The sequence below is a fragment of the Equus asinus genome, chromosome 7, assembly GCF_041296235.1.
Source record: "Equus asinus isolate D_3611 breed Donkey chromosome 7, EquAss-T2T_v2, whole genome shotgun sequence".
Lineage (NCBI taxonomy): Eukaryota > Metazoa > Chordata > Mammalia > Perissodactyla > Equidae > Equus > Equus asinus.
Genome location: NC_091796.1, coordinates 55,727,795 through 55,752,829, shown reverse-complemented (window position 1 = coordinate 55,752,829; position 25,035 = coordinate 55,727,795). Strand labels below are relative to the sequence as shown.

Here is a 25,035-nt window from a genome sequence, read left to right as displayed (position 1 = left end):
CAGGCGGGACGGGGCCAGGCGGGCGGGGTCCTTCGAGACCCTCGGCGCGGGGTCCTGAGGGGCCTGTCCACATACCTGCCGGTTCGGAGGACAGAAAGGGACCCCAACAGCGGAAGACATAGGGGCAGGCAGCGCGTCTGGAGATCCTGGCAAGGCAAGGCGATGAGGTGCCCTGAGGTCGCGGAGTGAGGACCCCGAGGGAGGGGGAGCGGCGGGCGGAGATGATCAGGCAGAGCGGGGGACAGCCCCGCGGCTGGCTGTCTGCCGCCGTTTGAACGCAACAGTTGGGCGCTGCCGGTGTGGCAGCCTCGGCTCCTGCCCGGCCCGGGCCTGACGCGGCGTCGCGCCCCCGGGAGCTGCGCGGGGCGAGCGGCCGCGCCTGCTTTGTGCTCAGCGCTGACTGACGCTCCCAGGCCGGCCGGCGCGCGCCGCGCGGTTGGGGCGCCCGAAGCGGGGAGGATTGGCGGCGAGGCGCCGGCCCCAGCATGTCGCTGCCCCCGGAGAAAGCCTCCGAGCTGAAGCAGCTCATCCACCAGCATCTGAGCAAGGTGAGGGCCGTGGGCGCGCTCCTGCCCGCAGGGGGCCCCGAGCGCCGGCCTGGTGTCCCTCGGCCCGGCCGCCGACGGCCCCGGTTTGCCGGGCACTGGGGCCAAGGCTGTGAGACGCCGAGCGCGGGATGCGCGGAGCCTCGGGTTTGAAGCCAGAGGACTTTCGAGCCTCGATGGAGGAGCAAGCCCAGAAAGTGCCAGTTAGACGATGAGGCGGTAGAACGGTGTTGGTGTCCTAGGACAGCGTGAAACGGAAGCGTTTATCGAGCGATTTCTGGAAGTCAGATCGAGTCCAAGTCGTGTTTGCAGCGGGTTTATAGTCAGAGGTCAGGGATTAGAACTACTTTAAGGGTGAACCTTGCGGTGTCGTTGAAGTCGAGCCAGCTCTGCAGTCCTCCAGTCACGAAAGAGAAATTCCTGAAGGATTTGTAATGAAAGTATTTGTGATCCTTCGGGGCTCAAGAAGAACGTTGTGTCTTGGGGTGCTCGGCTGAAGGCGGTAAGCCGAACGGATGCAAGCTGCCGTTTATTGTGCGCCTTGCCGTCTTTTATCTAAGCCTCCCGATCTTGACAGGGCACTTATTTCCAGATTCATCGAGGGTAAATGAGTTAACTCGAGGTCGCGTCTAATAACTTGAGGGCTGAAGTTCATGCTGATGGCCTCCTCCAGATCTGTGTTCTTTTGATTATTCTGTACTCTCTCTCTAAAGATTTGTTTTGGTTGAGTGTTATTTGTGGAGAACGGGTAAAAAGGGTAGTAAATAACCAGTAGAGTTTATTTCTAGAATTTGGACTAGGAAATTTTCTTTTAAAAAAAAAAACTCTTATCTTTGTTCCCATTGAATTCTGGTAACAATTTTACACTTATTATTAGCTTAAGAAGCCTTCCTGAATTTAGTCTGTCTACTATCTCATTTTTTCCTTTGAGTCAGTATTTTAGAAAAAAATTAGCTAATGGGCAATATTTGACCACGTTGTAATGCTGTAAGTCGTAATGCGAGTTTTCTTCACAGATGGATGTCCATGGCAGAATAAGAGAAATCCTTGCTGAGACAATACGTGAAGAATTGGCACCTGATCAACAGCAGTTATCCACAGAAGATTTGATTAAAGCCCTTAGACGTCGGGGAATCATTGATGATGTGATGAAAGAACTTAATTTTGTTACTGTGAGTGATCTTTTAGGGGAAAGAAATTGAGGGTATAAATATATTCTCATGCTTAATGCTGCGTATAGGATCCACATTTGGGGCCCCTCCTTTTTAGTAAAACCACTTTAGAGTAAGACCATTTTGTCTAGTAATATCCTTGGTTCAAGTGTAAGCTAATTCTACCCTTGAATGTAGCAAGTACGATTATGTATCGATGAAATTGGAGTTATATACCATATTCCTCTCTCTACAGTGACAGAATTTTCTCGTTATTCTCTACGTTTGTAACTTTAAGTATATATATTTTAGTCAAGTTAGTTCATCATAACCTAGCTCTTTTTCATTAATATTGTTTTGTAAACTTTTAGATTGGACTTAATTTTTAAAATAAGCACTTTTTCTGTAATCTCTGTGATTGACAAATTATCGGCTTCCCCAAGAAAATAATTGTTTGCGTAAGAACCTTCAAATCTTTTTATACAAATAGGTCACTAGTGTGGTGGTAGCCTCTCAGTGCACAAATTAGTAAGTAGGCCTTCTTTTGAAAATGAGGCAATAATGAGAAACTGTAACTTCTGTATCTGGGTAATATAATGTAAAAATTGGATGGACTTCATAATACACCAGGGAACAAGTCGTTTTTTTTTAAAGAGTTCATTTTTTCCTTTTTCTCCCCAAAGCCCCCCGTACATAGTTGTATATTCTTCGTTGTGGGTCCTTCTAGTTGTGGCGCCCAGGATACAAACAAATGAAACACTGGGCCCCTTGCAGCGGAGCACGCGAACTTAACCACTCAGCCACGGGGCCAGCCCCAGGGAACAAGTCTTTGACGTAGCATCCTTTCTTGATTTTTGAGGTTTATAAACTCATTTGTTAGAAAAATTGACCTAATAAATTCATGTAGCAGCTTCTGCTACATGAATGTCACTTCTTTATTAAAATCAATTCATGGTGGAATCATAAGCCAAATATTGTATGAGGTTAGAGAAAATTTAACCTCATTTAAGCTATTAAGGATTTGTTTTTAGCATTCTGTGGACATTGTTGGGGTCAACTTAATTCCTTAGTATTAGACTTCAGGAATGACCAGCTGCATATTTTTGCAGGCTTTTCATTATTTTAATTATACTGGGAAAATAAAGGGTTTTTTTTTTTTGATGTAAATCTTTTTTGTTTTTTTCTTTTTCTCCCCAAAGCCCCCCAGTACATAGTTGTATATTGTTCGTTATGGGTTCTTCTAGTTGTGGCATGTGGGACGCTGCCTCAGCGTGGTTTGATGAGCAGTGCCATGTCCGCACCCAGGATTTGAACCAACGAAACATGGGGCCGCCTGCAGCGGAGCATGCGAACTTAACCACTCGGCCACGGGGCCAGCCCCGAAAATAAAGGGTTTTTGAGGGAATTTATCTTGTCTTCTACTTTGGGTTCATTTCTTAGTCCCGTTATTGGCATTTCCTTGTTTAACTATAAGTTTTGTTTTCTAATTTGTTTTGATGTTTTCCTGCCTTTCTAGGACAATGTTGATCAAGAACTCCCTTCCTCTCCAAAATAACCTGTTTATTTTACTGATAGACAATCAACGTTGTTAAAAAAAGCTGTGTGTATTTCTTTTTTCTTTTTTTTTTCAGATTTTATTTTTCTTTTCTCTCCCCAAAGCCCCCAAGTACATAGTTGTAAATTGTAGTTGTGGGTCCTTCTAGTTGTGGCATGTGGGACGCCGCTTCAATGTGGCCTGATGAGCAGTGCCATGTCCGCGCCTAGGATTTGAACCGGCGAAACCCTGGGCTGCCAAAGCAGAGCATGTGAACTTAACCACTCTGCCACAGGGCCAGCCCCAGTATGTGTATTTCTTAACATTAATTTAGTTGTGGATAATACTGTGAATAGATGTGCTGTAGTATTTGGTAGAAAACATTTCATTTTTTGTTTTTTTTTTGTTTTGTGAGGAAGATTAGTCCTGAGCTAACATCTGCGGCCAGTCCTCCTCTTTTTGCTGAGGAAGACTGGCCCTGAGCTAACCAATATCCGTGCCCTTCTTCCTCTACTTTATATGGGGGGTGCCCACCACAGCATGGCTTGCCAAGCGGTGCCATGTCCACACCTGGGATCTGAACCGGCAAACCCCGGGCCACCAAAGCGGAATGTGCGAACTTAACCACTGCACCACCTGGCCAGCCCCAACATTTCATTTTTTTTCCCCAGAATGAAATACTTACATTTTTGTGACTAATTATCCAGAAAAACTTAGATTCTGCTTTGCATGAAGTATGTCTGAGGATTTAATCTATAGCAGAGTGGAAGCAAAAACAGGACCACCTGTTTCTCACGTTCTAATATACTTTATAAAAATTGTATGGCTTTACTTTTTTAATGGGAGTGTAATTATCTAAAGAGTACGCTTGCTGAGTTGATCATTGTGTGAGTTGGTTTGTGGAAGTGTAGGAATGTTGGATAAGCAACTGAAGAGCCGTGGTAGCCTACCCCTTGGCTCTGCCTCCTTTCCAGCTGGAGAAAGGCCAGAAGGGAAACTCAGGAAAAGAGATCATATTGTGTATCTGTCCTTCCCCAGGTACAAATTGTCCTGGTATACAGTGAATTTGTTACTCTCTTTCTTTTTTTAGTCTTGGTTTTATTTCTGTGAAGTTATTATTTCCCGTTGTCTTGATCACATTCCTTAAGTTATTTGGCACTTTCCTCATATGTATTGCTATCATTTACAGCTAATATTGATCCAATATTGATCCAATATTTATCTTCAGGTTTGGGGTGGAAAAGCTTTCTTGAACCATCTGCAAGAACCTGAGACTTTACCAGGAGAAGTTTGTTCAACCTTTACTTTATGTTTACGTTTTCTAAACAAACATTTTCTTCTAAACCTGTTCCATTTGCCTGTGGGCCAGATTTTCGTCATAGGCCTTTACTTGAAGTCCGCAGAGAGAGCTTAGATATGGAGCAATAATAAATTGTCATTTAATTGAGTAAATCTTTGTTTTATTGCAGAACACCTATAACAACTTTTACTGTAAGGAGAGATTTATAATGGATGAATCTCTGTAGTTTTCTGTTTTATGTTTTTTCCCCACTGCTGTTTTCTCTATAAACTACTTCTACCCACTTTTTTTATTGTGAGGAAGGTTGACCCTGAGCTAACACCTGTTGCCAGTCTTCTTCTTTTTGCTTCAGAAAGATTGTTGCTAAACTAACATCTGCATCAATCTTCCTCTATTTTATGTGGTATGCCACTACAGCGTGGCTTGATGAGGCGGCACTGGGTCCGTGCTAGGGATCCGAACCTGTGAATTCCAGGCCACTGAAGTAGAGCGCTCAAACTTAACCACTATGCCACCAGACCAGCCCCTTCTATTCATTTTTTTGCTTTATTTTCTGCTAATTACTTTTCCTTGAAGATTATTTTTGGACTGTTTTAGTGGTTGATTCTTTAGTAATAAATATTCGAATGCCTGTTAGGTGCATGGTACTATGCTAGGCAAGTGCTGAGGATATAGTGGAGAATGAGACATGATCCTTCTCATTTATGAAAGATGGCTAGATTTATGATGTTCTGTAACTTTTAAAAATCAAAGCTTAGATCTGTAACTCTCATTTTTATAACTTTAAAATTATGATACTTGGGGCTGGCCCCGTGGTCGAGTGGTTAAGTTCGCGCGCTCCGCTGCAGGCGGCCCAGTGTTTCGTTGGTTCGAATCCTGGGTGCGGACGTGGCACCGCTCATCAAACCACGCTGAGGCAGTGTCCCACATGCCACAACTAGAAGGATCCACAACGAAGAATATACAACTATGTACCGGGGAGCTTTGGGGAGAAAAAGGAAAAAATAAAATCTTAAAAAAAAAAAAGATTATGATACTTGATTCCTGTAATTGTTTTACACTCTTTCTATAAAGATATTTTATACATTTTAGTTTTCAACATAGAAATCTTTACAATATATTTGTAAACTTAGGAAAGTTGTAGAATTATGCCTACAGAATTTTAGATTACTATGATGGCTAATGCACTACCAAAATCTATTATTTTTCCCCCCAGTAAAAAATTTTGCCCTAATAAGGCAGTTCATAGCTTAAATTGTTAGCTCCCAGGCGCCGGATCTTTCAGTTTTGTGTGGATAATATGGTGATTACTTCTGGAGGTTTAGGGATAAAAGTAGTTTGGGGATTAGTGTTGACATAGTTGAAGGCTTTTTATTGTAGTAGCATATACTTTAGTTAAGTATTTTTACAGGTCAGATTTCTCTCTTACAAAACACTGATACGCATTAAATAACTAGATAAGTTGTCACAATTCTGCCAGTCCTCTCAAAAGTTAGTGATAGAAGTAGGAGCGTACTTTTATTCTCAGTCTGTCGCACACTTTCTGAGGCATTACCAAATTATTCTATTTGGTTTTATGTAAGTTTATTACTAGTATCCTTTTCAATAAAAGTCTTCTTTTATGTTGGCCCAACAGAATATGTAATGTGGTGTGATTGTTTTGGTTTATATTTCTAGGTGATGGAACTAGAATGGCTGACTCAACGACAATGTTATCAATAAGTGATCCAGTTCATATGGTGCTAATCAAAACAGACATATTTGGTGAGACCACTTTAGTAGCGTCCTATTTTCTCGAATGGCGGTCCGTTTTAGGCTCAGAAAATGGAGTGACCAATCTTACCGTGGAACTTATGGGTGTAGGTATGATGATTAATATCACTGTTACCTTTTTATAGCCACAGTTTGTTTGTAAATACATTTTATGTTTTTTAAATGCCTTTATAAACCAAGAGGGAAACATGTAAAAAGAATTTCATTAGCATTACAATTGGCCCCCAGTGTCATAGTCTTGGGAAATGTCTTGACGAATAGTATGAGTGTAGAACTTGACAGTCAATCTGGCCTTGTTTTAAGGAAAAATTTTTATATGGGAAATTAATATTGAAATTTTGAGGGCTTTTTGCTTTCAAGTTTATTTGATTATATATAAGGCTATAAAGAAAATTAAGATTCTTCACACACATATGCATACACGCACATGCAAAAAACACCTTCACTTTGTTCCACCCCAGAATACAGTACATCCCTGATAGTACCAGTAGCTTCCTACAGCGGCAGTTCTTGTGGGATATGGAGTAGGTATTCTAACCTTTTACGTGTGGGCAAGTGGAACTCAGAGGACCTGACTTGCTCAGTGTCCGTCTCAATGAATAGTACTCTTTGAGACAGAGATGGTGCCTATCTTATGCACCATTGTCTCCTTGGCCTCTTGCCTACTACTTGATAGGTAATACATATGTGCTGATACAATGAAAACCTACAAGTGTCTTATGCATAACATAATGGAATGACTTTGGTATTGAAATGTAGTCACAGAATTAAATCTGGCCATTGGACAGCATAGCTTTAGTAATTTAGATTTTGATAAGTCAGACCATGAATGAGTTTTTCCTTAAATAAGAAGTAGAGAAAAAGGTTTTATGTAGGAGATTTGTTTTCAAACGAGATACCCATTATTTGTCTTCAAATGTAGACCTAACGTGATAATCATAGTAATGACCCAGAAACAAGTATATTCTCGTTCAGCAAAGAAATATTAAATAGTTGTGATGTGAAGTATATTTGTTTTCCAATTCTTTAAATCCAGGCATGGCTTGAAAATTTGTCCTCCGTGTGCTGTGAAAATGGAAGGGATAAATGGGAATGACTATATGAGACAAAGAGTGTAAGTATTTTCTGAGAATGAGGTGTTAACAGTTGCTTTGACTTTGTTTTTACTGTAAGTCTGGTTGGTATGATACATTTAATGAAGAGAAAAATGAAGAATCCCAAATCCTTTAGGTCCAAAAAATCCGTTCAAATGTGATTAGGAAGTTACAAAATAAATAATCTCCTTATAATTAGATAAAGGTCTTTGTACAAAATAAAAATGAATTTGATTTGGTTCATTTTTAACATGAATATTAAAGGTAATGTTGAATATTATCTTCATTCCATGTAAGTGGTAAAAGCACAGAATTCTTAAAATTAATTTGGTTAGACTTTGGTTGACTAATGATACATAATATTCAAACCTCTAAAGTTATAAATATTTATTTATATTTTAGGCACAGAATCAAAAATTTCTATGGCAATTTTAAATCTGAAACTTGAGATGAACCTCTCCTCAATCAAACGTTGCCTATAAAAAGTACTAAACACAGGTAAATAATGCTGAATTTTTCTTCTTTGTATATTTGTTTTCATAGTATATTTACCTGTTGATCCTAGAAAGTACTCTCATTTTAGAAAATTAGAATTAGTTTTAAGCAAGAGAATAACAGTATCTTTTATTATGTAAAAATGTCTGTCTTGGGAGAAAAAAGATCACTGACTATTGTGCAGAGACTGGATTGTACTGGGGAAAGTATAGGAACAAGGGAGTCAGGAGGTTCTTACAGACGAGCTGATGGCAGCTTAGAGTAGGGTGGTGGTAGAGACAGAAAGAAGTGCATAGATTTGTTACATATTTTATAGTAATGAATTAAGGAAAATGAGTAGAAATTGAAAAAAATTTTAATTTCACGCTTGCTTTGGAATGTCAGAAAACTGCAGAGAAATGGCGTTCTTGTATATGCTAAGCAGTGGTGGAGAGAATATACGCAAATTTGACCCTCACAGAGGGGTAATATTTTTGCACAGGTTTGTAAATTGTATTAGAAAAGCTTCACACCTCTATTTGAGATTTACTGTTGTATATGTAAATTTCATTTAACTTGGACTTGTATGGTATATTTAATCCAGATGAAAGAAAGTTTATTTGTAAACTAGAATACTAATTTTGTAATACTCTCTTCTACTGAGTAGGTGAGCAATATAATACAAGGTTTGTTTTCTTTTGCTTTTCATTTTAAATTATTGTTTTTTTAAACTCTTTCTTGAATATATTTGATTTAAAGTGAATGAAAACCTATTTTGTTTAATTTGGAGTGTGTCCATGATTGATACTTAGTACTAAATAATTAACCACTAGGACACTTTGCAGTTTATATGTAAAGTCAGCTTTTATGTGCAGAACTTGGGCTCTGGGCATGTATGCTTTTTTGTTAGGGTTTTTTTTTTTTTTTTGAAGACAAACAGTACCGCTTGTCGTAATTCTGTATAATCAAGATCTCCAAGCCAGTGACCAATGATATTTAACTGCAGCATTTCAGCTATATATCTCTGCCTCTGTTTTTCCTTATCCTGAGCCCATTTTCTCTCATTACCAAACCAACATAAAATATAGGATCAGATCTGTATTTTTTGTAACTTATGAGGAACATTCAATTATTTTGTGTGTATTGAGCCTCATATATGACTGTATGACTATATGTAGTATTTTTTTAATATATTTCTCAGATCCTGTGCATTTGTGTAGATTTTAGGACAGGCTAAAAGTGTTTCTAGATGAGGAATTTCAGAATGGGAGACCCCAGTTAACTATTATTTATGTAGTTTTCATAATTTTTTTAAATTGTAAAAGTAGTATAACATTATCAAAGAGAATTTAGAAAACAGAAGGGACAATTGTATGTAACCTACTTTAATTTAGCCGTTGTTAGCATTTTTTGTTTTTTCATCCAATCATTTTTCCTATGTATTTCCTTAAAATGATCATGTATGGATACTATAACTCATTGTTTTAAGTTTGAGTATTTTCCCTAATTTATTTGCATTTCCTGCTGTATGATTTGTCAGCTTGTCTGTTCATGTCCTTTAGCAATTCATCTTGAAACTCTTACTGCTTTTCTTTCTGTTTTGTATGAGTTCTTTATAAACTTTCGAATTTGAATGCCCCCTCTTAATGTGTACATGTTATGACTATGAAATTTGTGAGCACTGACTTTGTAAAATAGTTGAGGCTCTTCTGAAATTAATGTATTTTCTTTTCCCCCCGTTGTTTCAGCTTATTGGACTAATGATTAAAAGTGAAAAATTTAATAATACTTTTTAATTGTAATTATGTATTTAAATATTTAACAAGGAAATAATATGAAATAATGAAACAAAGTGAGTAAATGGTATTAGTTTACTGAAAAAAATCCACATACATACGTCTGTCTGCATGCACACCTCATAGCATGTCCTCTTCTGCAGACCTGGTTTATGATAAGTTTTTAAATTGTTCATTAACAGTGTCTTCTCCAAGAACTTTTAGTGTGTGCAGCATATATATATATATGTATCAGGTGGAAAGAATATGTTTTTGATCATGTAACTTGCACATTTTGAACAGCACACAAACATACACGTGTATGTACACACACACTGATTCAAACAGGTCCACAGCATCCAGCTGTGCAGGCCATGCCTTGCACAAACATACAGTGCCCATTCATAGCGTAAGCCTCATAGATTTGTATATTTATTGTGGCAGTTTTTCAGCAGATGACAGTAAGTGCCTTCAGGAAGGGGCCCTCTTCCTGATGTACACAAAGGTACCATATGGGCTAGCCATGACCTTGGACAGTTACCTTCCTTGTGCTGCCTCCTGATGTGACAGTCCTGAGTTCTGTTTTGGATCTCACTAAGTATCCAAGAATGGAAGAGAATGAGGTTCAGAAGTTTGGGCAGAGGTAGGGGAAGCAATAACTGTACCCAAAGTGTCAGAGCCGGGCTGAGCACCAGGCCTGAGACTCAGCTTTCAGGATCCAGACGTCGGGTTTCAGGGAAGAGAACATTACTGGTGTGAAGTCTTTTACACCTTGAGAGGAGAGAGCTTTGTAATGCTTTTCACGTCAGAGGTCCCCGTCCATGGGTGTATATCCAGGACAGTTAAATCTTTAATGAGATGTTACCTTGCTTCCCTTAAGTCTGGCTGGTAGAAACCATAGTCTTTCATAAGAACCGATGACAGGCTCTTCTCCAGGAAGGAAATTTCAAAGAGCCAACAGTGTTTCTGGGATATTCATACCTTCCCTGTAATCTTTTTTTTTTTTAATTTATTATGTCATATTCGTATAAACAAAAGAATAAATGTAACCTACGTAAATTGTGCAGCATAACAATAATTGGCTCCTCAGCTTATAAATAGAACGTCCTTAGAACTTCTGCATCTAACTGCGTGCTTCCCATTTTATCTGTCTGCCTTCAGGGCCGAGCTAAGTAGTATCCTGAATTTTTATGTAAATTTTTCCTTTGCTCTTTTCTTTGTTAAAATAGTTTTATCACATATTTATGTTCTTAATTACCTTTTGCTTATTTTTCATTTTTATAAAATTGTGTCATAGTACTCTTCGGTGACTTAAGTTTTTCAGTCAATTCTGTGTTTCTAAGGTTGATAATTGGTTTATTCATTTTCACTATACAATAGTTTAATTTTCCATTGTATGAATATCTGTTTTCTGGTCAGTAGATATTTGGGGTGTGTCCATGCTTTTCTTTCTTATTAACAATTCTGCTAAGAACATTTCTGTACATAGCTCCTAGTGCCCCTGGGAAATAACATCTCTAGGAATGTGTTTATCTCTCTTTGGCTACAGTATGAAATATATTGCACATTGTGACACAGTGTATACACACACCTCTAAATTTGCAGGAGAGTGTGTGTGTACCTAAAACAAAAATTGCACACTACAGTCCTCACCTTTCAACCTAAAATGCATTCTAATGTTTTAGTTTCTATTCTCTCTTTACAACAAATGCTAGTCTGAGTGTAAGACCCGGAGACTGAGCCTGCATTCTGAAAAACACTCCTCTCTGTCTGAAGTTTCTCAAACTTGAATGTGTGAAGGAAGGTTCCACCTCAGGAGGTCAGAGGGGGCCCTGAGCACCTGCATTTCTAATGAGCTTCCCGGTGCAGCCACTCCTGCTGAGGGGAGAACTAGGCTTTGAGCAGCACGGCGTTAGGCTGCTTCCCGAGCTGCTCTGGAGGGAGAGTCACTTGGGCTGCTTCATAAGATGCAAGTACTGTGGCTTCATTTCAGGACCAGCAAATCAGACTCTCTGGGGAAAACGCCTAGGAAGCTTGATATTTAAAAAGCGTTCCAGATTATTCTTATCATCAGAGAAGTTTAAAAGCACTGTTCTAGGGCATATACCTAAGCATGTAACTGCTGAGTTGTTGGGTATTCAAATATCTACCTCACAAGATGATGCTAAGTTGTCTTCCACTGCAGCTACACCAGTTCACACTCTCATTGATGTTGACCTACATCTTGCCGGCAATTAGTATGAGCAGACTTCTTAATTTTTTGCTAATCTGATTGTTATAAAATGGAACCTCACTATGACTTTAGTTCATTTGCATTTCCCAGATTAATACTAACCTTGAACATATTTTCCTATGTTTGTGGTCTGTTTTTTCCTTTTCTGTGAAATGCCTGTTTCTAGCTTTCACCTATTTTTCTTTTGAGTTGTCCTCTTTTTTTGTGTGATTTGTGGATGTTCTGTATGTATTCTAGATATCTTTCCTTTGTTAAATGGTTGCCAATATCTTCTGCCTATTTATATCTTTTGTGCTTATTCTATTTGTTTTTCTTTTCTTTCCAAGAATAAGCTTATGTCTTAGCTTTTCACTTTCTTTATGGTACAACTTAATAAACATAAGCTCTTGATTTTAATGTAAATAAATTATCAAGCTTTTCGTTGATACTTGGCACTTTTTGTTTCTTATTTAAGAAATATTTCCCTACCCTAAGATCAGAAAGATAATCCCCCCCATATTGTGGTACATTTTTTTAATTTGGTTTTTCATGTTTAAGCTTTTAATTCAGAAGGAATTGATTTTCGTGTGAGGGACAGAGTAGGAATCCACTTTCTTTTTTTCCAAGATGGATACACAATTTTCCCAGCACCATTTTCTCCCCCAGGAGTCAGAATCAGAATGCCACCTCTGTCATATGTTAGGTTTTTTCCTGCTCCATGTCTGTTCTTTCAGCAGTACCACACTGTTTAGTTACTGTAGCTTTGAAATAACTCTTGCTCTCTGATAGGACAAGTTTCTCCACACTGCATAACATTCCATTCTCCAGGAGTGTTAGGACTATTTGGAGGCCTTTGTTCGTTCTTTCTTTTAGAATGAACTCATCAGATTTCTCAGAACTCTTAATTAGATTTTGATTGAAATTGCACTGATTCCACAGATTACCTTGGAGAGAACTGATACCTTGATAACACAGAATCTCCTTATTCATGAACAGTTATTTTGATCCTCACTAATGCCTTTCAATAAGTTTTTGGGTTTTGATGTATTTTTATGTATTATTGCTGTCTTGTAAGATTTATTCCTGAGTATCTTATGTATTTTGGTTCTGCTGTAAAGCATATTTTTTAAAATTGGTGTTTCAGTTTGTTGTTGGTATGTAGAAGTACAGATGGTTTTATATTAATCTCATGTTTAAACACCTTGCTAAACACTTGCTGTTTCTTATAATTTGTAGATCTTGCGTGTGTACTAACACATTCACATTGTCTGTGTATAATTAGAGTTTTGTTTCTTCCTTTTTGATTCTTATACCTTTTATTTCCTACCGTATTGGCTAGAACTTCAAGGAAAATGTTCGATAGAGGCAGTGCTAGTTCGCATCCTTATGTTGTTCCTCACTGTTACCATTAGGAACAATGTTTGCTCATCAGGTTTGTGAAATTTCATTCTATTCTTAATTCGCCAGAAGTTTTTCTTGTAATGAATAGACATTTTAACAAATGCTCTTTCTGCATCTGTTGAAGTGGTCATATGTTTTTTCTTCTTTAATTTTTAATGTGATGAATTACAATTATAGACTTTTTTAAAGATTGGCACCTGAGCTAACGTCTGTTGTCAATCTTCTTTTCTTTTTTTTCCTTCTTCTCCCCAAAGCCCCCCAGTACATAGTTGTATATCTTAGTTATAGGTCCTTCTCGCTGTGCTATGTGGAACGCTGCCTCAGCGTAGCCTGATGAGTGGTGCCATGTCTGTCTCAAGATCTGAACCAGTGAAACCCTGGGCCGCTGAATCGGAGCATGTGACCTTAACCACTTGGCCACGGGGCCAGCCCACGTTTATAGACTTTTTAATGTTAAACCATCCTGCTTAATCTAACTTGGTTATGTAGTGTTATCAGTTTCATACATATGTGGCTGAATTTGAATATTTATTTAGAATTTATTCATCTATGTTCAAGAATGAAAAGTGTTGCTTGCACACATTATGCTTATTTGGTTTTGGTATTAAGATAATCAATTCTTCGTATATTCTAAAGCTATCTTATTGGGTGGATAAAAATTTACAATTGTTAAATCTTCTTGTTGGAGTGAAACATGATTCTCTGTGTCCCTTAATTCAGCTACCCTGTGTTTCTTTTGATTAATATTTGCCAATTATCTGTTTTATATTCTTTTACTTTAAACTTTCTGTTTACATGTGGCTTAGTTTTATTCTCTATAAACAGAATATAGCAGGATATTGATTTTACATTGAGTGTAATTCTCTAGATCTTTTAATTGACAAGGTTCTATTTATATTTATTGTCATTAATAATGTATTTGGACTTGTTCCTATCAAAATAAATTCAAATATGCTAGTATTACACTTCTGGTTTTTTTAGTATTACACTGGTTTTTTCTGTGATTGTATTAGGTTTTTAAAAGTTATTTTATTCTTTACTATTGCAAAAATTATCACTCTATTGCAATTTTTATAGTGGTCATTCCAGAAAATTTGCCATGCATATTTAACCAAACCTCCATCTCACACACGTCCTTCCTATGATGTAAGGATCTTAGACCTTCCTAACTCTGCGCATCACCCTCCCTGTTCTTGTCAGTAGTTTAGTTCTGTATTGTTTTATAAACCCTCTCAAATTTAGACACTGTTGTTATTTTACAAACATAAGCTTAGATATTTTTTTGTTCTTCATTTCTCATAGCATCTTAGACCTTCCTTCAAATATAATTTTTTTTCTTCCTGAAATTTATTCTTTATTGTATGTTATTGGTAGTAAACTCACTCAGTTTTGATTCTTTGAAATCATCTTTATTTCACCTTTATTTATTGAAGGATAGTTTTGCTAGATATACAATTCTAAGTTCATATGTATTCTCTCAGCACTAATGATACATTGTTCTCTTGTTTTCTGCCTTCCATGGTTGCTGTTGAGAAACCTTCTGTCCATCTAATTGCTGTTACTTTGTAAGTGATAATATCTTTCCTTTCTAGATGCTTTTAAGATCTTCTCTTTGATTTTGGTGTCTGTATTTAACTACATTATGTGTAAGTATGGACTTAATTTCATTTATCCTCTTTTTGATATATGTTATATTTTCTGTATCATTTATTTATTTATTTATTTATTTTTGAGGAAGATTAGCCCTGAGCTAACATCTGCCACTGATTCTCCTCTTTTTGCTGAGGAAGACTGGACCTGAGCTAACATCCGTGCCGATCTTCCTCTACTTTATATGTGGGATGCCTGCCACAGCATGGCTTGATAAGTAGTGAGTAAGTCCACACCTGGGATCTGAACCGGTGAACCCTGGGCCACCAAATCAGAACACATGAACTTAACTGCTATGCCACCAGGCCTGCCCTTATTTTCTGTATCTTTTAATTGATGTCTTTTGTCAATTCTGGAAATTTCTCAGACATTTCTTCAGGTAGTGCCTCCCATCTGTTCTCTCTGTTCTCTTCCTAGAATACCAGTTAGAAATAAGTTAGGTCTTCAAATTCTGTCCTCCATGTCTCTCTCTTATTTTCTATTGCTTTCCTATTTCTAGTTCTCTGTGCTGTCTTCTAGATAATTTCCTCTGATCTATCTTCTAGTTCATTAATGCTCTTCTAAGTTGTGTCCAATCTTGCTGTCTTATCCATCCATTGAGTTTTTGTTATATTTCAATTTTTTTATTTCTAAAAGTTATATTTAGTTGTTTTTGAAATTGGCTTGGTCATTTTTCATAGTGACATGCTCATTTTTGTAATTACGTTTTTAAATTTGAAAGTGTGACTTAAAGTTTTGTGTACTACATATGATAATTTTTGGAATCTAAATCTAGTGTTTCATATTTCTGCTGACTCCCACTTATGGTGGCTTGTGTCTAGGTTTTTGGTCATCTCTGCTAAAGAGCTCATATTTGGTTCATCTTTGTCTTTGAAAACAAGGGGTCTGGGACTGCCCTGTGGCTTAGGGATTAAGTTTGGTGCACTTCACTTTGGTGGCCCAAGTTCAGTTCCTGGGTACGAACCTCCACCACTTGTCAGCAGCCATCCTGTGGCAGCAACCCACATACAAACTAGGGGAAGATTGGCACAAGTGTTAGCTCAGGGCGAATCTTCCTCAAGCAAAAAGAGGAAGATTGGCAATAGATGTTAGCTCAGGGTGAATCTTCCTCAGAAAAGAAAGAAAAAACAGGGGACCTAATTTAGGGATAACTTTTTTCATAGAAGATTTGTGTTCATGTCTGCTGGGATCCAGGAGACAGCACTGATTATGGATGCTTTAAGACACTTCCAAGTGTCTGGTATTTACCTAGGAGCATCAGGTTTAGCTTCCCTGTGGTGCCCCTGGCCCAAGGGTTAGTTTTTAGATTGCAGAGCTGATATATGTTACTCTTTAGATTGCAGAGCTGTCAGTTCACCTTACACTTCGTTTTAGACAAGGGACACGGTGTGAGGTGCCACTGGAGACACACCACATCCTGTCCAATAAAAATATTATGCTGGATTAGTTATTTTTAAGTTGGAAAGTCCTTCTATGTAAATGATTGCCATTTTGTTGTAATCAAAAATCTTAATGATTATTTTAGGGATATATTATCCATCAGTTTATTAATTTACCTAATTCTCTACTTGATGAGTTTGAATTTTTTATTTTATTTTACTTTGATACAAACACACTTAATGATGTGATGTGACGACTAGTCATTGGGAGATATTCTTAACATAAACACTTATGAAACAGAGTTGCTATAGCTAAAGAAACGGCTCTATACATAATAAATTTTGATTGCAAAGGTTATGTCAGATAAATGATGCAGTTCATAAAATGGCCCCACATTAGCCTTAGGTTATTTACATTTTACTGGAACCAGTACCAGTAATTCAAGATCTATCCTTCGGAACTGGCATTAGTTTTATATTCTCGAAAGAGAATCTCTTTGGGGGAAAAAGAAACATCTGAACATTGTTTTCCTTTTGGAGAGCAATTTGACCTTATCTGGTACTCTTAAAGATGTGCAGACTGGATAAGCCAACAGTCCTACTTTTCTGTTGACCCAAAGGAAACTGGCCGAGGGGACATACAGGGAGGCTCATCGTACACCACTTGTGATAGAGAAGGAGTAGACTCACCTTATCTGTCCTCCAGTAAGGGAAGGAATAAGTAATCTGTGGTTTATTTATTTAATGGAATTCTGTACACCAGTTAAAGTGATCTGTATGGTCTATCTGTAGATCTAAACTAGATCTGTATGTTTCAACTTGGCTAATGTTGAATGAAACCTCAAGTTGAAAAGAAAGGTAGCATTTAAGTAAATTTTAAGCATCCCAGATATATGTAATAAAAGTACAAAAACCTGTCTGGGAATTATACATAATAACCTTGAGATGCCTGCAGAAATGTGCCAAGGATTTATATCAATAATATTTTATTTCTTTGAAAAAAGTGTCTGAAGCAAAACACAAATGTTAACATTTGATATTAGTAGGTACATAGGTGATTGTTTTATTTCCCACTTTTCAGTGTGTTTTAAAGGTTTTATTACTTAAAATTTCGAAAACCTCACATTAACATGAACAAAGAAGAATATATTTAACAGAATAACGTCTTTCAACCATTGTGGGACTCCTGGCCTTCTTTTGTACAGTTCATCAATTCAGGCAGAATAAAGTATGACAAATCCTGTTGCCGTTGAGTACCTTATCAAAGCTGGTATTTCTTTCTTTCGGAAAGTGTCAAAAGTAAATTGTTTACTGCCTCTTTTTTCCACCTCCATTTAACAAACTCTTTACTTAAGAACATTAAATTTAAGAATTTTTTAAAAAAATTATCCTAGAAGACTTGGTGACATTATCCTGAAACCAGACTCCTTGGGTGACTGACGAAAGGCCCAGGATGTATTCTTTTACTTTACTTTTTAAAGGTACAAACCAGACCAGGAGCTAAGCAAAGCATCTATGCATGTTATTGTTTCAGGGTCACCTAACGCTGCTAGAGAACGCTCCCTCCAGCCTCTCCATGGTTGCTCCTGGTTAGAGTGCATGTGCAGCCTTCCCTCTTGCCTGAAAGGATCTGCGTTCTCACTTAGTGTGTGTCCTAGTTTTGTCATGTGCGATAGTCCTTTCCTTTTCCCATAAAACGTGAGTAGGAATTCCAGCTTTCTACTCTGATCGAAATTAAACTGATCAATATAATCGATATGTAGATAGTCTACTTCCCAGCAACATAGGGTTGTAGGTTACTTATCTTTATGATTTAGGCCAAATTCAAACCAGCACTTAGAAGACACATTGTGGAGAACATGTGCATCCTAAACTAAGAAATGAAGTAGAATGTTTGATTCTGTGTAAGGCTTGGCATCGCTACCCTTTCATTCATTTATTCAATAAGACTGTGCTTCATCTCTTAAATTAGTACTATCTTTGAAATTCAGTCTGTTATTTAAGAAGATACTATTCTTTAATATACGATTGTGTGATATATTTAAAAAGAACAGATCATTTTCAAGTGCATTTCTTGATTCTAATCATGATAAATGTAAGAATTATTAATGTGAAGAATATTTTGGTAGAAGACGCTATTCAAATTCATATAATTCTTAGGACAAGTTTTAAATTATTCGGTTACATCACAGGTATATAGATACTTGTAGGTAGCATACATTAAAGACTGATACATTTCAAAGTTTCCAACTTCACTGATAAAGGGCACTTTTTAAATTCTGGAAAACATTGACTAGTTAAAAACTATAGCTGTATCACTTGAGAACAGTGCCATGTGCCTGGAATCCTTGCTGCTTAGAAATATTGAATGACCGGGTAGGTCAATAAAATATTAGTTAATCAGGTCTTTGCTCTGATTTAACTGAATAAAGTAAGTAAAGCTATTGCTTTATTATTTTGTCACTTTCCTTTGTGTGCCTGGTGAGGCAGAAATAGAGTAGTTGAAGGTGCCAAAGAGGGCCCACTGTGCAATTTTGGTTATTACTCCTTTTATGGTAATAGACATCTGGATAGTTCATGAAGACAGAGAAAAGAGAAACCTGTTAGCAGGAGCATTGGTTTGTAATCTGTGTTTTTGATTATCAATGATAGGATCCTAAAATTACACCCAAATATCTCTCCCAAGTTCTGAAATTGAGTTTCTGAAAAAGCACTGGAGTAGTAATAGAAGGTAGAGTGCAGAGTTCCAGAGAAATGAGCTGTGAATTGAACCTGCAGTGGAAGTTGATCCTAACGGTCAGTTTCTGCCCTCATTCATAGAAAAACAGGACTGAATGTAGAAGGAGCCAGGATCACTGATTAAATAGGATGCTAAAGTGCTGGAGGCTAGAACTGGGCTTGCAGGTCCCTCAGGTCAAGGTTGCAACTATCAGACTTCTCTGCTTGAAACCTGGCTCAAACTGGCAGAAAGAGAACAAAATGAAAAATGCTCATGCCAGCAGAGAAATCGGTAAGAACTCCCTGACTAAGCTTCAGCCGCAATAGCCATTGCACTACTTAGAGAGGCCATTCTAGTCTCTTAACATGAGTCAGTGTGCCTAGATTGGACACTGGTGTTTGATGAAGTGATCCTTTGCTGGCACGTGGTGGTGGTATCAGGTCACATATTCCACCTGCCCCCGCTGGCAGGGGCAGGAGCTGTGTTTTCTGAACCTACTGCTTGTGCTGGAAGTTGTGCTGATAGGGTTCATCTGCCTTTGCCCACTGGCCGCAACCACTTGGCACATCACACACACATGTGCAGGTGCTCTGGTGCTCATCCGCTGCCTTGGCCAGATGGGGTGGGATGGGCGCTTTCTTTCACATGCTGATGGGCCCGCTGTGCACTCACAGGTAGTTCTCCTGGTCTGCTGCACTTGGTGGTGGCACCCATGTAGTAGCTGAGCTGCACCACTCAGTGTGGAGCATTCCAGCAGGCCAGGCTGCCCCTCCAAAAGCGAAAGTATTCATGCTGGCCCGCCTCTTCTTACAGTCATGTGCCAGATGCTGCATGAGGACCCACGACCTAGATCACTGCCATTGAGGGGAGAGAGGGGATCCACTCACCTCCTTCTACTGCTTCCCAGGGCTCCAGTACCCCCACCTTCAGACGTGTGACTGCGTGGATATCTCAGTTGTCCTATTGTGCTTTGAAGGGAATCCTCTGTTGGTTAATGAATGTCCATTTGGTTGTAACTTAGGAGGGGAAAGACTAAGGGAACAGCTCACTGTATCATGATGCTCTCAGCTCTCTCCATTCTTCTGTTGATCCCAACCATTCTAAATGGCTGTGTATGTACCTCTCTCCCCCTGACAATAGTCTTTATCTTATCACCCTGTTTGTTTCTTGCATGGAACTTAATGTTTAAAAATTGTTTACTTATTGTATATCTCCCAAGCTCCCTCCCACCCTAGTCCAGATTCCTGGCTACCTGAGGGCAAGACCTACATCTACCTACTGACCCCAGGGCTCGCAGAATGTCAGCGTTCAATCAATATTTTGAAAGGAATGAATGAATCTAAACTCATGATGGAGAATTCATGGTGGACAGAGATAACCCTATGACATTTCAGGCCAGTGAAAGTTTATGAGCAAAAGCAGTGTCAGAAAAGCCCAGTGTTTGCGGGGCACTAAATCTTTATCACCTGACCAAGACAGAAGAAAATCTAATGTCATCATGTCACGTATTCAGAAATAAGTTTGGAGAAGGTGTAGGTCTTAAACACGAAGCTAGGGGTTTTGGACTTTGTCCTGTAAGCATTTGTGTCCCATTGAACTTTTTAGTAAGGGAGTAAAATGAATAAGGTTAACCTAGCTCTGGCGGGCAGTGCTAGTTCTTATGTTAATTATACTGTATCATAATTGCTGGATGCTTCTCTCCTTCCCCACCAGACTGTTAGCTCCTCCAGGGCAGGCACCATGTCTGAATCACCATATGAGATCCCAACTCAGAATAGGGTGGTTGGTACATAAGAGGCACGCAATGAATGTTTGGAATGGGTGAATTCATTAACTAATAAACTTTGGGGGAGCAATTATGCTTCCGCAACTTAAATCTGCCTTCTCTGATCTACCCTTTTCTTTGGAGGTATCAGAATGGAGGTCAAAGTAAGCAACTAAGCACAAAGTGAGCAACTAAGCACACAGTGGTGATAGTGTTGCTGAAGTCCCTCCCACAGCAGCTGCGTGGTAGACATGGTCTTGTCTCTTGACTCGGAGTAACCTCGTGAGGGAAGTCTGTGAGAGGGTTACCAACAGATGTGCCGCCTGACTCTGATATTGCCATGCACTATAATGATTAATACATAACAGAAAACATTTTCTTGCCAAAGCTTAGTTGACTCAATTTTAATATTCTTTTAGACAGATCTCCTTACTTATAGTGACATGGTATAAATATAAGAAGAAAGAATGTCAAATATCACTTCGTATAATAACAGTGTTACTGTTCATGCACATAAATTACATTTACCTATTTAAAAGCAAGCAAAGTGCTCAGTTTTGCAATTTAACACTTTTAAATATGCCACATTTTAAAATTATGTCATTACAACTGGTAGAAGTTAGTAATCACCACTAAAATGTGTTTTCTTGAATTATTGATGAACTACTTATAGTAAAATTCTTTTTTTTTTTTTTTTAAAGATTTTATTTTTTCCTTTTTCTCCCCAAAGCCCCCCGGTACATAGTTGTGTATTCTTCGTTGTGGGTTCTTCTAGTTGTGGCATGTGGGACGCTGCCTCAGCGTGGTCTGACGAGCAGTGCCATGTCCGCGCCCAGGACTCGAACTAACGAAACACTGGGCCGCCTGCAGCGGAGCGCGCGAACTTAACCACTCGGCCACGGGGCCAGCCCTTATAGTAAAATTCTTTAAAAAAATCATTTGAAAGGGCAAAATTTAAAGGCACCTTTGTTATATTTATTTTCACACGTTCCAGACTCATCCGACATCCTTTGAATACCTCTTATGTGGCAAATATCACGAAAACTTCTATAGTTCCACTGTCCGAAATGGCAGCTCCTAGTCAGGCGTGGCAATTTAAACTTAGGCTTTAGTTAATTAAAATTAGCTAAAATTTTCAGTTCCTCAGTCTCACTAGTCACATTTCAAGTGCTCCATAGCCACTGTGGCTAGCAGCTGCTGTATTGAACAGAGCAGAATAGAACGTTTCCATCATGACAGAAAGTTCTATTGGACAGCATTGCTCCAAAGAGAAGAAGTAAATATGACCCATCATGAGCACCACAGTCATAGCATCAAGAGCTACTGACGCATGTCTGGGATTTATTTTTAGAGTAGGTATCTTTGCCCACATTGATGAAAATGCTTTAAAGTGTCCTCGTTCTCAGTAAACAATAATTCTGTTCAGTGCTAAATCAAACTATGGCCACTGAAGAAGAGATGTGGCCTTACCCTTATCAGGTTCTTACCTGTTTGAACTAGTTGTATATTTTGTTTTAAGCCAACTGTAGTGTAGTTTTCCAAAATGACATTTTGAAAGCAAACAACTTCAAGGTATTAGCTTAAACCTGAGCTCATCCTTTATGTTCTAATCTACTGGCTTTCAGTTCCTCTGTCTATAAAAGGAATAACTCGTAACAGTTATGAGTTCCTGTGCCCCTTCACTGGACCCAGGAATTGAAGAGTCTAAGTGAGTAGGAGAGCTTATCCTAAAGTGTCTGACAGTGCATACATCAGAGGGTTTATTGGATAAAGATGCAATCTTGGTCCATCTGCTCCAGACATTTTATCACATTCTTATTCTCTTGCAGATCACCTAGAAAGCAGATAGTTCCTTTGACCCAGAAATAGGTTTAGCCAATCAAAGCGGAAGAGTTTCAAAACTGAGAAATGAAACCCATTTTCTGTTCTTTGGATTGTATCTGGGGACCACATACTTCTGTACCATCTGAGCTAGCACAGCTAAGGGTTTTGGACCTCCAGCAACAAATAAGTTTGCCACCAAAATATCAAGTATTGTGCATTCCTGAATTATGCATTTTATCAGAAGTAACATTTTTGTACTTTTTCATTTCTATTGTCAAGTACACAAAGCTCACCCAAACTTACACATTGTATTCGAATTAATATTTTAGAGTGTCTGAAAATCAGGCTCATGGAATTAAAGTACTACAAATATTTATAATTTGGGAGCTTAAGATCATCCTGTGTTAGAAAGCAGCCACTGATTAACAGTTTGCGTTGGAGGACTTGGACAGGAGCAGAAGGTTCTGTTCTGTGCACTCTTAGCCACTTCACCGTCCCAAGTTACCAGAGCAGCAGTGTTGGAAAAATGTCTGTAATGAGCCATGAATGACTGTGTGCTCAGCAGAGAGACAGCAGTATATGGAGTTCACTTCCAGAAGGATCAGCTTTCCTTGGTATTTAGTAGTTTCACCCTTGGTAGTTTCAAGTCCTGAAGAGAGAGGTGACAACAGAGGGGTGGCACCAGGCACGCACAGCCTCTAGCCTTTTGCTTGTAGAGACTCAATTACGCCATCCAACAAAAGACACAGTTTGAGAAATATTTCTGGGCATGTGCAACTGCAGAAAGTGTCTTTGTGCTTCAGACTAGAGGAAATGGAGTTGACATCTGGTGTGCGATATGTAACAGCAAGAAACACAATTCCATGGGCGTTTTCTTTTCTCATTTTCCCTTTGGGTGTGAGTGGGGAAGTGTTTGAGTTTGACTGTTTTGGCTGGGGGTAGACGAGAAGGAGGCGGAGAGGGGCTCGCTCTTTTTATCAGTGTTAGCTAAATAGTATTTGGCCTTGATTTTTGTATCTATTGCCCCTCATTCCTAGTTCTGTAAAAGTTTTTGTTTAGAAGTGAGGAAAGGGAAGGATTCCTAGCTAGAATACTGTAAGCATTCTAATAGGTTTTGAGGGAAGGAGGTTTGGAATTTTGTCTTTAAGCAATTAAAGCTTGAGGGGAAATTTTTCATTGTGTAATATTTTATTTATGAGCACAAACTTGACTTCAAGTTTAATGTACTCTTGATATTTGATATAAAGCATTAGGTTTTAAGAACAATATGGAAAGTTGGGAAAGAGGAAGAAATTCTTAGGAGGTCAGAAAAATTAAAGGTCGGGAAATGACTCAGGTTGTACAGATGAGTGAGTAGAAAGACTGCTGGACCTGGAATCAGAAAATACGCGTTGTAGTTATAATTTTTCCATGTACTTCCTGTCTGATGCTGATCAAGTGAATTTATCCCTGGATGTAAATTAGGATGATATTATCTAGTGCATGAATTTACCATGGAGATTTAAAGAATTGTGTGCCAATGTGTATACCTTCTAGCCCTTTTGTTTTTTGGTAATTTTCCCTTGTGGAAACCATATTTCAAAGATTATTATCTTAAAGAGGATATTCTTTTAGAAAAAATAATTTTTACCATTTTTAAAAAATTTTACTATTATTATTTTTTTTTAGGAATATTGGCCCTGAGCTCACATCCATGCCCATCTTCCTCTACTTTATATGTGGGACACCTACCACAGCATGGCTTGCCGAGTGGTGCCATGTCTGCACCTGGGATCCGAACCGGCGAACCCCAGGCCGTGGAAGGGGAATGTGCGAACTTAACCACTGCACCACTGGGCTGGCCCCTGGACTCCGGTTTTCTACTTTCATGGACCTCAGATAGAGAACTACTCTCAGTACAAAGTGTAATTCTGTTATGAATAAAAATTAATTTTAAATAGATTTGGAGTTAATTTTTAATGCTGAGAAAATCCAATAAATGCAACTGAGATGTAGCCTATGTTTTTTACATAAAAGCTTTTTATATGTAAGGGATTTAAAAATCCTGTATTTTCGAGAAGATGATCTCTATCATTCTCATTGGGTACCTGTCTATACCTATGGGTCTTAAAAAGACCATGTGCCCTTCCACATCACAGCCTCCCCTTCATGAAATGAATTCTCTTGTCCATGGTCATGACAGAATTATCAAAGAGCTCAGCTGTTATCTTCTCGTGATAAGACTTAACAATCTAGAAAACAAATAATGGCAGGAAATGGCCCTGGAAATAGGATTCACATTGGCAAGAGAACTAACCTTTATAGAATTATATTTGCCTGGCTCTCTTTATCTCTTTGAATTCTCATAATAGCCCTAGAGGGTATTTTCCTATGTCGAAAGATAAGTAAACTGAAATTACAGAGATAATTAATGTGCCGAAGGTCTGATGCTGGTTAAAA

The 25,035-nt window shown here is 38.5% G+C and overlaps 1 protein-coding gene across 14 annotated transcripts; it reads left to right on the top strand.

The window, feature by feature from the left end:
- The first annotated feature begins 194 nt into the window (after window positions 1-194).
- LOC106828639 (centrosomal protein of 76 kDa-like) lies at window positions 195-24,537 on the top strand. 14 transcript variants are annotated; one of them, XM_070513422.1, is made up of 8 exons: window positions 267-548; window positions 1,562-1,717; window positions 6,208-6,393; window positions 7,340-7,417; window positions 7,800-7,895; window positions 14,852-14,905; window positions 15,003-15,129; window positions 24,265-24,537. In XM_070513422.1, the coding sequence occupies exons 1-3, from the start codon at window positions 486-488 to the stop codon at window positions 6,250-6,252; spliced, it is 264 nt and encodes an 87-aa protein (XP_070369523.1). In that variant the 5' UTR covers window positions 267-485; the 3' UTR covers window positions 6,253-6,393; window positions 7,340-7,417; window positions 7,800-7,895; window positions 14,852-14,905; window positions 15,003-15,129; window positions 24,265-24,537. The 14 variants fall into 14 exon arrangements, 13 of the variants coding, with proteins under 13 accessions (XP_070369525.1, XP_070369528.1, XP_070369527.1 ...); XM_070513421.1 differs by lacking the exon at window positions 15,003-15,129 and adding an exon at window positions 17,823-17,986 and having other exon boundaries at window positions 287-548; XM_070513424.1 differs by lacking the exon at window positions 15,003-15,129 and having other exon boundaries at window positions 195-548; window positions 6,208-6,389.
- Window positions 24,538-25,035: the final 498 nt, after the last annotated feature.

Excerpts from the sequence above, each read along its gene's own strand:
- LOC106828639 (XM_070513425.1), top strand. The coding sequence starts at position 486 with ATGTCGCTGCCCCCGGAGAAAGCCTCCGAGCTGAAGCAGCTCATCCAC. Across the intron at positions 549-1,561 it reads TCCACCAGCATCTGAGCAAG|ATGGATGTCCATGGCAGAAT; the intron begins GTGAGGGCCGTG and ends TTTTCTTCACAG. Across the intron at positions 1,718-6,207 it reads AAGAACTTAATTTTGTTACT|GTGATGGAACTAGAATGGCT; the intron begins GTGAGTGATCTT and ends TTATATTTCTAG.